Source organism: Mastigoproctus giganteus, chromosome 1 (genome assembly GCF_048544385.1).
Source record: "Mastigoproctus giganteus isolate SK-2022 chromosome 1, ASM4854438v1, whole genome shotgun sequence".
In the NCBI taxonomy this organism is placed as follows: Eukaryota; Metazoa; Arthropoda; class Arachnida; order Uropygi; family Thelyphonidae; genus Mastigoproctus; species Mastigoproctus giganteus.
In genome coordinates this window covers 168,159,787-168,175,005 of record NC_143575.1, presented here as the reverse complement: position 1 = coordinate 168,175,005, position 15,219 = coordinate 168,159,787, and the positions used below count along the sequence as shown (strand labels likewise).

The 15,219-nt window shown below is 35.0% G+C and overlaps 2 protein-coding genes across 2 annotated transcripts in view; one reads left to right on the top strand and one right to left on the bottom strand.

Annotated features, from left to right (window-relative positions):
• Mtap (Methylthioadenosine phosphorylase) overlaps window positions 1-2,424 on the top strand; it is an 84,304-nt gene extending 81,880 nt beyond the window's left edge. Inside the window, exon 9 of the mRNA XM_090382965.1 lies at window positions 1,430-2,424. Within this exon, the coding sequence (XP_090239091.1) occupies window positions 1,430-1,465 (36 nt within the window). The 3' untranslated portion in view covers window positions 1,466-2,424. The remainder of the gene's footprint in view (window positions 1-1,429) is intronic.
• Window positions 2,425-3,222: 798 nt separating this feature from the next.
• The window catches only part of LOC150091245 (dipeptidyl peptidase 1-like), a 45,587-nt gene continuing 33,590 nt past the window's right edge, over window positions 3,223-15,219 (bottom strand). Inside the window, exons 5-7 of the mRNA XM_090382958.1 lie at window positions 9,720-9,851; window positions 5,202-5,370; window positions 3,223-3,547 (exon numbers count right to left, since the gene is read on the bottom strand). Of these exons, the coding sequence (XP_090239084.1) occupies window positions 3,223-3,547; window positions 5,202-5,370; window positions 9,720-9,851 (626 nt within the window). The remainder of the gene's footprint in view (window positions 3,548-5,201; window positions 5,371-9,719; window positions 9,852-15,219) is intronic.

The window sequence follows — 15,219 nt, the reverse complement described above, 5'->3', positions numbered from 1 at the left end:
CAGAAATGAAGCTAAAGTAACTACAGAAGTGCCTACTTACACTTTTTGCCCAATGACAAGGAGAAAGTTGTACTGAAAGATGCAGTTACTTGGCAGGTTGAAGTGATCTCTAATGGTTGGCAGCAATTTTCCTTCCAATATAGCCAGGTATCCATTGGCATTTACGGAACTTTTTATAAACTGCAGGTGACCTACTCTGATACAAAATGCACCCCCATATCATTTGGCTGATAGGGAACTTCGCTGTAGACACCATACAGTCTGGATGGTATTCTTTACCACGTCTACAGCGAATCTTTTGTCTCCCATCAGAGCCATGCAGGTTGAATTTCTTCTTGTCTGAGAAAATAACTGACTTCCACTGCTCGGGGTCCATTTGACATGTTCCTTACACCAAATTAATCAAGCCTTTTCATTTTTTGTGCGAGGAGGGGCTTCTTAGGATGACGGGCTACAAGTCCATTTTTGAAGAGGCATCTTCTGACTGTTACTGGACTTGCTACCACTCCTGTATGTTCTTCTCATTCTCTTTTCAGCTCAGACAAAGAAGCTTTACAGTTTAAGGCATAAGTGCATCAAAACACGGTCCTGTTTTGGCATAGGTTTGCATCTGGTTCCTTTTTTCCTATCAGCAGAACCAGTATTCTTGAGTTTGGAAAGAAATCTACTCGCTGTCGACTGATTACAAGACATTCTGTAAGCAATATAATAGGAAGAACATCCTTCCTCATGTAAAGCAACAATAGCAATCTTTCTTCGTGGCGTCAACTGCACTTAACTCGCCATCCTGACAAGCAAGGAATGACTTCAACTCTTGCAGAGTGTGCTTATATAGCTGAAAGTAACAGCTGATACAGTATTAAGTCATCACCTATGCGTGTCAATCTTATCTGATGCAATCTGTAAGAAATATTGCCATATACTTAGGTTATTCAGACAACAATTACAATTTTAAGGGGTGATGCAGTTTCTTTGATTCCCCTCCACCCACCCATTTAAATTCTGCTGCCATTTTTTCAGCATAACACACACAACACACCATTGTAGAAATCCATATTATACATACCCTTGTATGTATAATATGGATTTCTTTAGTGTTAAACCCTTCTGCAGTATTTCAGTCATCTTTGTTCATTATATGAAAAAAGAAAAAACTAAGTTCAAGACATTCTCAAGCAAAATATAATAAGTTGAATGTATTTTTTCATTTTTTGATAGAAAGGATCATACAAAATTACATTCAAATTTTTGTCATTTCTACATAAGGTGATAAACATTTGAATAACCCTTCTTACAACAACTCATTACCAGCATTTTTAATGTCATTTAAAATAAAATTTAATATTTATTGAGAATTTTAAACTTTTGGAGTCATTAACTTAAACCACGTATATGAATATTAATTGTAATTATATCTTTATTTTTACAGAATGAAGTCAAGTCAGCTGTTATGCTACCTCATTAAAACTGAGCACAGCAGAAAAATCGAAGTTGTGATATTGCAGGCTTGCAACTTTATCTGTAATTAACATTTAGTTTAAATCTGCTTGGGGCATTTATAAAATTTTTACACCTGCAGCATTAAATAGTGACATATTACAAAATTTACAAGGGCAGAACTGAGTAACCCCCCCCCCCTCCCAACTAAATCATGTTGAGTTCAGATTATTGAAGCTCTACTGAATATGGATCTTCTTTTTCTTCAAATAGACCTATGAGGTTGGGAGAATTCATATTCACAAGCAATTCAAGAAATTCATAAGCAATTATATTGATACGCCAACCGTGTTGTATTAAAATAATAATTTACCTTAAATACTGCAAAATAAATGTATAGATATTTACAATTAAAACTATTTACAATAAAATATATAATACAAAAAAAAGTGACATAATATGTTAAAATACTTTAAAACACTTAAAATACCGGATACCGAAGCTTTCAGAGGCATCTGCCTCCTTTCTCAACAGTACATTTTTAGTTGCAACACAATTAAATAATAGCAGGTTCACGGCTCACGTAGTTCCACAGGTGCATGGGTGGTATATGGAATACATGCTTAAGGATAGGTACTTATAACTACATTGTTCCAACACTAGAGATTTTTTTTTTTTTTGTATTGGCAAATGTAAAAATCATGTGTGTGAAGTTATTCCATATTGTATTTGTTTTGTGGCCCAAATCATTCTTTTTTATTTGAAATGAGTAACGGAAATTACAAATCTAGAGTTCAGAAAAGAGGATCAAGGAATTTTCTTTCTGTCTGCATCTCAGCAAATGAAGGCTTATTAATGTATACGGTTGAAATAAAGTCAAGTATCATATGACTGGCAATTTATTTATCTCCACTCACTTTCTGTGTTGCATTGTAATGTTAAAATAGTGATTTGCTTTAAATTATAAAGGGTGCATAAAATCCAAAATACTGGGACAGATACCATACTAAAGTAATTTGCTGTATTTGTTATATAAGAAAACAGTAGTGCATTCCACTTTCTGATGCAAAAATGTTAGTGTCCATAGTCATTGTGTGGCACATTGAAGACAGTTATAGTTGAGAAATAAGTAATGTAATAATGCTATCTGCTTTAGATGCATTGCAGGTATCACTAAGTTGAGAGTTTATAGATAACATTTAATTCATAGTAAGTTATTGGAACTTAATTCCTATTCAGTACATACATAGTCATGGCACGTTATGAAGTGCCATGTTGCTTATACATGAAAATATTCTCACTGCCAGTTTCTTGACTTTCTTTAGTGAAGTTAGCAGAGAATAGCTTCAGTTTAATTGAAGCAGATCCTACAACTAGCATTCAAAGAATAAATACTGTGCACTTGGGTGTTGGGAAGAACACTACAACAGTGGCTGTGATTTTACAAGTGGAACCTTCAGCATCATAAGTTGCTGAAGAATTGCAGCATCACTTACAGAATCACATGTAAGAGAATCCACTGACTTAAGAATATTTTTATAGAGGAGTAGGCCTTATTAATTGTCATTTGTAACTCATTCCGTATAGGAAGAATTTTTTTTATGCAAATGAGACGTTCATTAAAAATTTAGGGATGAAAGCCTCGGGCTATGGGGAATTTACTAGACATAAGTTAGTGCACTGCATCAATTCAAACCTTTATTTGCAAAAAAAAAAAAAAAAAAGACAACCAGTATCTATAAATAATGTCTTTCTGTTGCTATTTAGTTTTATTTATAAATATAATTATGGAATTGGTGTAGCTTCAACTGCTATAGTTTCAATGTTACACTCATTAGTTCCTCTCCTGATTCGAAAATATCCTTTTTCACCCCATGAATCTCCCCAGCTGTTCTTGACAATCCAAAATTTTACTCCACTTTTTGCATCTACACCATATCCAACTAATAATACAGCATGGTTAGTTATAGCAAAAGGATTGAATCCCTCAGTGAGCCCAGAATGTACATAAATACCTCCGGCATAATTCATAAAGTCATCATATACTTCGAAGGAAACTGACATTGGACCATTCTTCACTAACTGGATCTTCATCAATTCCTCGTTACAGCTGAAAGAGTAATAAAATATAATCATGTCTGATCCTTTAACTGTAAAATCACAGTCATAGTTGCCAATGATTGTGCATGTAATCGTTAATGCTTCTAAAAATAAAATTACATTGGAAGTAAATTTCTCAGTGTGATAAAATTAATATAATTTACACCTGACAGACATGCCTCAAATTGAATTATTAAATATGTTCTGCCACAACACACACAATCGTAAAGTTGTCTGAAGTGGCCAGCTGCATCACCGAACCTAAACCCAATAGAAAATATTTGATTAACTATTATTCACAAAACATTGAATTCTTCACTGCATCTGAAAAATTGTGGGAAATTTGATTTCATTAGTTCTTTGTCAGATCAAATTTGCAGTTTAAAGGCCAAACTTATTAAGGTTTTCTGTAGACAGTTTCATAATCTTTGCAAGAAAATGCTACATAATTAGTTTCTCATTCAAATTAGCCTGTGTATTTTGGTTTCAGTTGGTATTAACAAAATGGTTGCAATGTTTTAAATATATTACTCGTGCATGGGCTAATGTTTAGTTTATTAAAACAATCTTTTTTTTCATGATGGTAGCTTATATCTGAACAACCCCAGTATTAATCGGCGCCTCCATAGCCAGGTGGGAAGGAGCAGCAGTGCGTAGCACACGCTTCTTGATTAGACCGGGGTTCGAGCCCGTCACCACCAAATACCACCAAACCACCGCATATCCCGGAGTAATATGGCCTTAGTTGCTAATGCTCCTAAAAACCAAATAACAACCAAACAAACATGCCAGTATTAATCAAGAGTTAAAGCAGTTAAGGATCAGTACAGGGTTTTGACTTTAAACTGTTTAAAGTCAAAATGCTGTACCGACCCTTAACTGCTCATGCACCTGAATCAAACACAATTCTCACATGGCATGTGACACTTGTTTTTTTGATTGAAATGATATTTTAATAATTGTGATTTACATGATTTAGCCCACTTGCTTGAAATTTCTTTGTGTTCTATGCGTTCTTTTCATTCCTCTATTATATTGCCCCACTGCTCAATTTTCAGAGAAATTTAGATGAGTATTAAGAGCCAAATTATAATATGCCTTTGGTACAGATATACTGCCTGTAATTCATGTTCCCACCCCTTCAGGGTGGGTGGAGCAGTGTTTGTAAATTCTTTCCAGTAGTCTGTGAGTATAGTGTTTTGCCACTTATTCACATTCATTTGGAGAGGTCTAGGTTCAAGTTCTATTGATGATTGGAGGAATTTCTAAGTGTGTGTGTGTGTGTGTGTGTAAAATAAGTCCAAAGCTATGTTTTTCCTTGTATAAAATATTAAAATAGAATGCACTGATTCCTTGAAATGGTGTATGTGGTAACTGGTACATAAAAATGGTACACATCTAAAAAGACCTTCCTCTCCCACGTTAGTATGCCTGTGAATTTTTACTTTTAATCTGAAAAAAAAAATTGTCAATCTTTGGGCAAAGCTGCCACCAGCAGCAGACCACACTATAAGCTGACTGCACTGCTTGTAAGCATAAAATGCAATTGGAATTTATTTTCCATGACAAAGTACTTTAATATTATCCTATTATATAATATGATAGTCCAAAGTACTCTGTGGGAAAAGCTGTGTAAATAATCAAAATGCTGCAAACAAACTTACCCTCCATAGAACCCTCCAACATATCTGTAGCCAGCAACATAACGTCTAACACACTGCTTTGTAGCACAGCTTTGATCTTTTCCTTGGTATGGATTGCATTTCTCAAGGACCAATCCAAAATCTTGGGCATACTTTCCAGCAATCAAATATGGAAAACCACCATTACATCCTATGGATAATGAAAACTTGTTTTTTCAAATGAATTGTAATTTATACCTAAAATGAATGTATAAAAATTTATAACTTGGAATAGTTAAAGAAATTCAAAACATTTCCATGCTGTATATAATTAAATTCTAACTCTGTCCATTACTAATTCAGTTAGGGAAAGTACTAGGGGCAAGAATAATTTAAACCTAATGACATAATAGCATTGATATGAGATCCCTTAGTGAGGGAATGATTGTGGTGTGCTAAATTAAAATGATGATAATCAATGAGGTTAATGGTACAAGCAAATTATAGAATAACTGAAGAGCCAAGAATGTGTATTTATTATTAAGAAAATATAGTATGTGGAGGAGGATGCCAAGATGGCATCCTCCTCCACATACTATATTTTCTTAATTACTAAATAGTTCTGTATTTAGTAACTGTTTTATTAGAGCCAAAAAAAAAAAAAAAAAAAAAAAATAGTATGGGACAGTTATAGAACTGTGTAAAGCTCTGAATTCTTAAATAGTTTGTTTTTCAGTAACAGTATTACTCCCAAAATGGTTAGGCTGGCAACGGCTGTATATGGGGAATTTACTGTCTACAAAAAAAAAAAAAAAAAAAAAAAAGTAGCTTAGGAAGGTATGAGAAGTTATACATGGAAGTAAAGGGAGGACGAGGAATCAGATTAACTCCCTATACAATAGATACAGGAAAGTCATTGATAACCGTGCTGATCTAGCTGATGAACTGAATGGGTATTTCATATCCATCTACACAGACGAAGGCACCTTCCTGGTGTTGAGAAACTGTGCTGCTAGCAAACCTGTATGTTAAAATAGCAGTATGGAAATTAGAGGATTGCTTACTAATAAAAATTTTTCAGCTTGGTGACATGTGCACTGGGAAAGAATGCATATACTTAGTTTAAAAAAAAAAAAAAAATACCCTTTCATAAGAAAGTTTGCCAAGTGTAGGTGCCCCCCCACCGTACTCAGTTTTCAACAGGAGTGGGTTCTGTGGAGTGAGTATAGAATATGATGACATATTGTCTGTATGTCATCATATCCTAGATGTGTTTTATCAGCTTGTGTTTGTAATTGTCCATGCTTGTTTCTTTTTAATGATCAATTTTTATTTATTTATTTATTATTATTTTTTTAACCCCACATGTCTTCCATTTTGGCATCTTATATTTAAGAACTTGATCACTGATACAAATACATTTGTGGCTTCAAGAATAAATCCTTTAAATATTTCCTATATTATGTTTTTATATGATGAACTTAATATGGAGATGCTACAGCAAACAGCTACTGTTTGCTGTAGTTTCTCCATATCATTCAGCTGCAGTTAATTGAGCCGAAGAAATCTCATTCCACTGCCTACTGCTGTGTTCCCCCCATAAAGCTTTTAATACATTGGATTTCTTAGTGGATAAGATCTAGGATATTAGAGCTTCTTGTACATGCTTTGATAAGTAGCAATCATCCAATTTGTTCAAAAAACTTTTACCATATAATGTTTCCAGACCATATACTCCAGTCTATAAGAAGCAGGCTGAAGTCAGCCATAATGAGACAAACATATTTACTAGCTCATTCAGTCTACCTAAATTTTTGTCATACACTTCAGAATCATTTGGCACGTAACATACTCCTACTATCATCATCACTTAGTGCAAGTCATTTCACTCCACACTGATGTAATATATACTTATTGTGAGCTGAATGAAGGAGCATTCATGCCACCTTCAGACAGTGTTTGATCAGAAGCAACACACTCTCTTTTTGTTACTCCCTTTATCTTCTAAAACACAATATTTACTAAAGTAAATTTTTCATCACGTATCTCTGAGTGGCACTATGTCACAGTAAGTCCAATTATGACATGGTGCATTAGTTGACTTGATCAGAAGCTTAAATTTATTTGCTTATGATACAGGGTATTACTGCATAGACAAATTAAGTTTTTACTTTGATTTTGACTACCGTGACACACCCCTTATAGTTACTTAAAAGTGTTTTTCCAGTGGCTGTTAATAACTACTGTCTTTTGCCACTCACCATCCCTTTATCCATAGCAGCAACATTTTTGTCTATCTAGGGACAGTGTTTAATGAAGGTAGAAGATTAGACAGAAATATAGAACAGAAAAAATAAAGTAGGAAATATGAAGGAAGCCACTTAAAATGCAGTTCTTGTAATATGGTAGTATTTCCTATGTTTTTGACATTTGCCACCTTTTGGTTACAAATAAACAAAAAGGTGGCAAATGTCATCTTGGTGAATCAGCTTCTTGCACATGCTGTAAATTACACAACAGAGGTCATGAAATGTCCCATCATTTAATGACCTCTGTTGTGCAATTTACAGTATCATATTCTATAGATGTCCAAACAGGAAACAGATCTGATGAATGTGCAAGCCTAGAAAGCATGTCCATATTGCATAGGCAGTCAGGATATGAGAAACATATGTGAATGAGAATTGTCCTCCTGGATAATAACAGTGGGATGGAGTGTAAAAAGGGCAGAACCACCTTAGAATGGTTTCAACATAGTTTCTTGCAATCAGCAATTGGTCTAGTATGATGTTCCCTGATGCATGGTGGATTACCTCTGTTCCTTGCATGTATCCAGATGTGCCATCACCAGATCTCAAACAGAAGTAAAATTCATTATCCAGGATAACACAATATTGTTCTTGTCCCTAAAGAGCCTCCCTCCCCCCCTGCATCCACACCAGTGTAGATATGATAATGATGAAATGGTGTTAGAGGCAGTGGACAGCTAGAAAGAGCCCATTTATCACAGTCTGTTGCTAATTTGTGCTCCCTGGCAAGGGAGCGGGCAAATCTGATTCCTCTCACTGGGACAGAATGCTTATACAGTAAAAGTCAGAAAATCCGGATTCTCGGGCAGTACTTTTAAAATTTAAGATGGAATAAAGAAGAGATGACCAGGTAAATTTTGACAGTTTATTCATTAGCTATTTTAGAAATATGGTCAAATTCAGTAAACCTTCTGAGAAATGGCTGATTTAGTTATCAGTCTGGCCACTTGCACAAGCAGCATGTTAGATTTGATTGTGAAGGTGGAGATGTTGACTCCACAGAGCCATAGTGTTCTCACTTAATTCCAACCACGTTGAGAAATTTGTCTGGTTATATGACTTTCTGCTGTTATTTAGCAATGGATTACTCAGTGTTTCTGGGTCTTGTGATTTGTACTCGAAGCTTTAGGCCAGTGTTTCTCTATCTGTGTGCAGCAGAAAATGCTAATTAAAAAAATTAATCAATTCAAGTTTTCTAATAAAAATTAATTCAAACAAAAAATTTATTTATTTACATTACACCAATCCGAATGCCTTCCGACGGTCAATGTGACGTCGTGTTTTGATTCCTAGTACTAGATCTGTTCACCTTTACTACACAAATAATAAGTGCATTATTAAAGATACCCAACAGAAATAACTTCCCATTTGTGAATATATGAGCATAGTCGTGACTGTAGTGTGCCACAAAATTTTTGTCTTTAAAACAAAGAAAAGGTTGAGAAATACTGCTTTAGGCTAATGTAATTCATTTAACGAACACTAAAATATTCTGATTGTTTGTTTTTTTTTTTTTTGCAAACAAAGTCAACACACCGACTTTTGACAATTTTGTATTTATTAAACAAAATGCTGCCTAAAAGAAAATCAAATGGGCCCAGGGAACTGTGGTGGTTCAAAATATAAATAAGTGTCTTTATCTAATGTGGAAAAAGTTGTATTGTTAAAGAAACTTGATGAGATTTAAGTGAAGCAACTGTGACATTAACAGCATTAGGTCATCAACTATATTGTATATTTTGGAAGTGAAAATATTTTTATGTAGTGCATAGTATAATACTTTTCCATATATTGTATGTTACCTTTTTGTTTAGGATATAGTACTGTGTACAATAAGTTAGATTATAGAAATGCTCCATTTTTAACCCCTTTTTTATGACTATAATACAATCTGATCATTGGTGGTTTCACAGTCATTAAAATGATTGACCAGAGGACAACCAAAGATTAACCTACTCCTTGGCTTGTCCTTTGGGCTTTAAAATTTTGGATCCAGAAAGGGACAGATCCCAAAGTGGCCAGATTTCAGAGGTTTGACTATACGACAAACTGATGATAACACTTATCAGACTGTAAATTTTACATTATACAGTCACAATGACAAATTATTTCTTATTTGATTTTACGAAAAATATCTCGACATATGCTTCACTTTTGGAATATTAAACTTGTTATTTAACAGCTAAACACAATTTATTTAGATTCTAAATGGTGGATCACTGTTTTAAGTCTAGTGGGAATGAGAACTTGCCTTGGGAATATTCAGAGCAGCTGACAATATCCTGAGTAGAGTATATATCCCGAATAGAATTGTTTGTTGCAATTCTGATACGTGCCTCAATCATTCCTGTAGATGCAAAGGAATAACAGCTACCACATTGTTCTGTAAAATGAAATTAACTGTTAACAGTATGGTTAGAAGCAGCAGATGTATACTAAATATTAATCAGCATGTACATTCTGTAGGTCAACTCAACTGTCACATTCCCCATCTTGCCCTAAAAAAAAAAAAAAGCACAGAACTGATTAACGGAACTGCTCCTTGCAAATACCACTAAGTCAATTCCCCAAGATAACTTTTGACAAGTGTGCTGAAAACAAAGTTAACAAATACCTAACTCTACTTTCAAAACTATGTCCAAACTTAACCCATAAACTGAATAAAAATTTTCCAATATTATATAGGATAGGATTGGATATCCTATCAATTCAAAACTGAATGAATGAGAACTTTTACATACTTCACTGATTTTTTAGCCCTGTGTCATTTACGTAAAATAAAAATATTTAATTGATTAATTATTTTTCTAATTATTAATCCAATGCTGCCTACTTGACTGTTTTTGAAGATGATTATAAATATACAGTTAATAAACTGATCAAATTAGCTTAAAGAATTTAGGACGAAAGGTGTCATGCCATGAAGCTATAAAACATTACTGTACAGGCTGAGCAAACCTCAGTTTGTAAATGGCATTGATCAAACCAAGTTTGCTACTACTTTTCCATATATTGTATGTTATCTTTCTGTTTAAGCTACAGTACTATGTACAATAAGTTACATTACAGAAATGTAACAGTCTCATATTGTGGAGGCACTTCACAAGTAATAGCAAAATTTTCACAATATTGCCGAATAAAAGAGCAAACAGAAACCAAGCACTAAATTTTTTTAACTATAACAAAAGCACTTTAAAATACTGAAAAACTTAGCTGAAGTCATGCTACACTATTTATATTATATTAAAATTAAAAAATATAGGACAATTGTAGCACCCACAGAGGAGGCAGCATTCAAACCCATTAAGTCATACATGATTTGATAAGACTTTGATAGCCATTTGCATTTAGTTTCCATGAAGCCTGCAAGATTAAACAACTCTCACAGATGTCACATGAGAATGTGACTTGGATACAAGAAACAGATATTATGCTCACCTGGTATCTGTTAAACGCCTGACAAAAAAAAAAATAAAAATAATTTCTTATAATTCAATGTACATCAAAATGAAAATATAAAGTACTGTATAATAATAATTTAGAAAATATTGGTAGGGGAAAAGTACATAGGATGTTATTTACAAATTAAATTTAAAAAAAATGGTAAACGTGTGGTAGATGGTTTTATGAGAAACATCCCTGGCATAGAAGAGTTTTGTTTTCCTATGAAACCCCAAACATGAGAGGTATTAGAACCTATAGCACTTATACCGTGCTTGAGTTGGAGGTTGAGAAGATATTTGTTGACATTAGACTTTAACTTCTATAGACTAATTTTCAAGAAAGACACATGAAGGAAGGTTGTTCCAGAAAACGGTAGTTGAATGAATAAATGAGGAAGATGAAAAGTTGGTTGTGAGTTTGAAGTTGGACAGCAGTAAATGGATGTTAGCTGGTGGCAGTGTGTGTTTGGGCTGTTTTGAAAGAGCGGGAATTATAGGAGCCAATTCAGAAGAACAGTGCCCATGGAAGTATCTGTAGAAAAGGCATGCAACAGAAACGGTACGTCTATGAGATAGCGAGTGAAGAAACTCTGTTAGAGATGAGTCATTAATTAACCTAACTGCCCTCTTCTGAATGGAATCTAGAAGCCTGAGAGAGGTTTTGGGGGTACCGCCCCAGATGTGGGAACAATATTCCATGGTAGGGCAGATTTGCAATTTGTACAGAGTGAACAGTTTTTGGAAGAAAAGTAACACTGAGAACGAAAGAAAAAACCAGTTTTTTAGATGCAGCCAAGAGAGAGGTTAGAAGTCAAGGTAATCCCCAAAAGAGTTATATCATTTTGCCCAGAAATTGACGTGTCACCAAAGATAAGCATAGCAGCAGACGAATCCTTTTTTTGCAAGATATAAGACAAGAATACTTTTTGCAAGATATAAGACAAGGCTGAGTTTTAGAAGGATTGAAATCAACTAAGTTGTCTTTGCCCTACTGGAGAATTACCTGGAGATCAGCATTTAAGGAGTTGGTAGTGGATATTTGAGAAGTTAAAGCTGATTGAGCAGGGCAAGGTTTCTCAAAATGGAAAGTGGAATGCAATGTGTTATCATTGGCAAAACAATGGATAGGATTGTTTTTCTCCACCAGCATTAGTGGAGAAATCAGAAGACAGAGCCATCTACCATCGCCCTCAGTGAGCGATCAGAGAGAAAACTGGATAACCAATTACAAAAAACAGTTGGCAAACCATAAGATGGAAGCTTGTTTAAAAGATTTTCGCCAAACAAGATCGAAAGCCTTTGATATGTCTAGAACAACTGCTTATTTCACTGAACTTTTCCATTAAATTTGTCCATAAATGGGTAACATAAGCCAGAATATCACCAGTGGATCTACATTGACGGAATCCATACTGGTGATTGTTGATCAGATGGAAGGTTTCTAGGTAGTTTAAGAGTTGACGGTTAATTGATTTCTCCATTACTTTAGAAAGAGTAGAAGTAATTTCAATGGGATGATAATTGGATGGGAGGGATTTGTCACCCTTTCTAGGAACGGGCTGCATATGAGCAAATTTCCAAGCAGAAGGAAAAACACCTTTGGAATAAGAAAGTGAAAAAAGCTGGGAAAGAACAGGAGTAAGTTCAGGAGCACAGATTTTGAGAACGAGTGGAGAAATACCATCAGGACCTGGAGCTTTCTTAGCATGGAGATTCGTTAAAATCCTTCTGACATCCTTTTGACGGAAGACCACAGGAGGCATTGAATGGAGTGTGTTGGAAATTGTGGGAGGTGTTTTACCAAGATCATTAATACATGAGTTGGAAGGGAAATGAGATGCTAGCAGGTTAGCTTTATCCTTGCCTGAAGCGACAACAGAACCATCTGGTTTTGACACAGGTAGGAGCAGAGATGGGCAAAAGTTGCGACCAATAGATTTGGCAAGAGACCAGAATTGTTGAGCTTTAGTGTAGGCAGAAAATGAAACTGAAGAATTGGAAACAAGCCAATTATGATGTGCATAATTCTTTTCTTGAACAGCCTTAGTACATTTATTGGAAAACCAAGGTTTAGATAAAGGACAAGATTTTAAGGTGGAGTGTGGAATAAAGGATGCCATTCCTACAAGAATAATTTCACTGACAGTAATCCGACCAAGGAAAAGAAATCTCGCAGGTCATCCCATTCTGCATTCTTGTAATGCCAAACAACACGAGGTTGGGATTAGCCATGAGATAAAGGCTCCATTGGAAAAGAGACAATCACGAAGTTGTGATCTGAGGTGCCTAAAGGACCACTCACTTCGACCGTGTACTTAGAAGGGTTGTTTGTGAGAAAAAGATCAAGCGTGTTGGCTGTATGGTTAGGATTGTCCAGTATTCTTTAGGTAAATAAACAATCTGTGCAAGGTCATTAGTAATTGCAAAAGCCTCAGCATCTTGACAAGCTGGGTTGGTGTGACTACAAAATGTTTCCTAGTCAGTGTGACTAGAAAATTTGATTTTAATGTTCACAACTCCAGCTGGAACTGTGAACATTAAAATCGCCAAGGAAAATTATCTCACTGTTAGGAAAGTTGGACTGGAGAAAGTCAAGCTGCAAAGAAAGGAAGTTGAAGAGCTCCAAGTGATTAGTGGAGTTGGGAGAATGGTAGAGACAACAGATGAAATTTACAGAATGAGGTAAAGAGATTTTAAGCCAGAGAAGATCAAAAAGAGGAGATTCCAAATTACCAAATCTCTGACAGGGAATATCGGAACAGGCATATGCATACCACCTTTGAGGCAAAAGGAATCATCCAGCGAATAATTTGGGCAACTGAGATGAGCAGTAGTTGAATCAACCGATAACTGAAATTCTGTCAGAAAAAGTACATGGAGTTTGGCAGACTGCAAGTGGAAATGGAAATCGTTGAGATTAGAATTGAGACCATGTATTTTTGTGAAATTAACTAGGAAATGTTTGGGAGGTTTAGATCTTTTCGCAGATAAGCTTACTCTATTAGTTTGACAATTCATGGTGTATTCAATAGTAAGAAAAAGTGGGGGGGCATTGCTGTATGAAGTAATGAAATTTTTGGATAAGGCGTACACATGGTAAGAATATACCCAGATCCTTGACATAACGTGGCCTCGACAATGCCCCCCGCATACACACTACTCTGACTCCTTCCAGTCACTATCTGGCAGACAGTGAATGGTGTACAAAATCCAAGCCAATAGCTAATTGCCCATTTGAATGGCTACAATCAAATCAGTCTTTCAAATAGCAGCATCTACAATCAAATGGCAGCTACAGGAAGTATTATTCTGATGACACAATCATACTTCCTGCAGTAGTATATTGGAGGAAGTATAATTGCAACAATACAAGTATTATTGCGACAATACAGGTTACAATAATTCCCCTCTCAAGCTGCAAATGGCGTCGCTTCCATGTCAAATTTTTCATGACCGATCAGATTTTCTTGGTTGAGGTACCCTCCAAGGATGTTTCACATTAAAAAAAATTAAAGTGCATCTGTCAGGTGCTATATCAACAGTGGAACGTTAATGTGCTATATTTGGTGCACATGCATTGTATGTTTATTAAAAACCTGTTTAATTAATGTTATTGTTGCAAATTCAGCTGAATGTTTTGACCACTATCAGCTATATGTTTAACACATTCACTACCTCAATGCATACGTGCATGAAACAGCACTCTGGGTGTTGTTCCACAAATGCATTCAAAATGCTCCCAAACAGTGTGCTAATGCATATGAGCAGTCAACCAACAAGTGCTGTAAACGTGAAGGCACATGAAATTAACTACTCAGTATTGGCACACTGATTGAATGTTTTGCACTAATGCATGGCATTTGCTTATACACTTGGCAAAAAAATAAGTAAAAACATTTGTTCTATTTGTTTTTGCTTGTGTTGATGTGCCTTCACGTTCATAAAATTTTAAGATTTGTTCTAATTGACAGCCCAACACAAAAGTGTCACTTTTAGCAATAAATTCCAAACTTTTCATTTTCAACCATTATATACAAATGTTGGAATGTTGATATTTCCCACTCTTCTGAAAATTATGGCACATTGAACGAGTGCTCCCACATCTAGGTGGCAGTGAAAGTGTTATAGAGATGAAATTGATGATGTGATTTGTGTTACTTTTTTTTTTTTTTTTTTTTGCAAGTGCAAGAAAAAATTGTATCCTTCTCATATATCTTTTCACTTAATGAAAAATTATTAATTTCCTTTTAAGTACCATTCATTCTTTTATGCTACTTTTTTTTACAGTAGTTCACATTGGCTGGTATG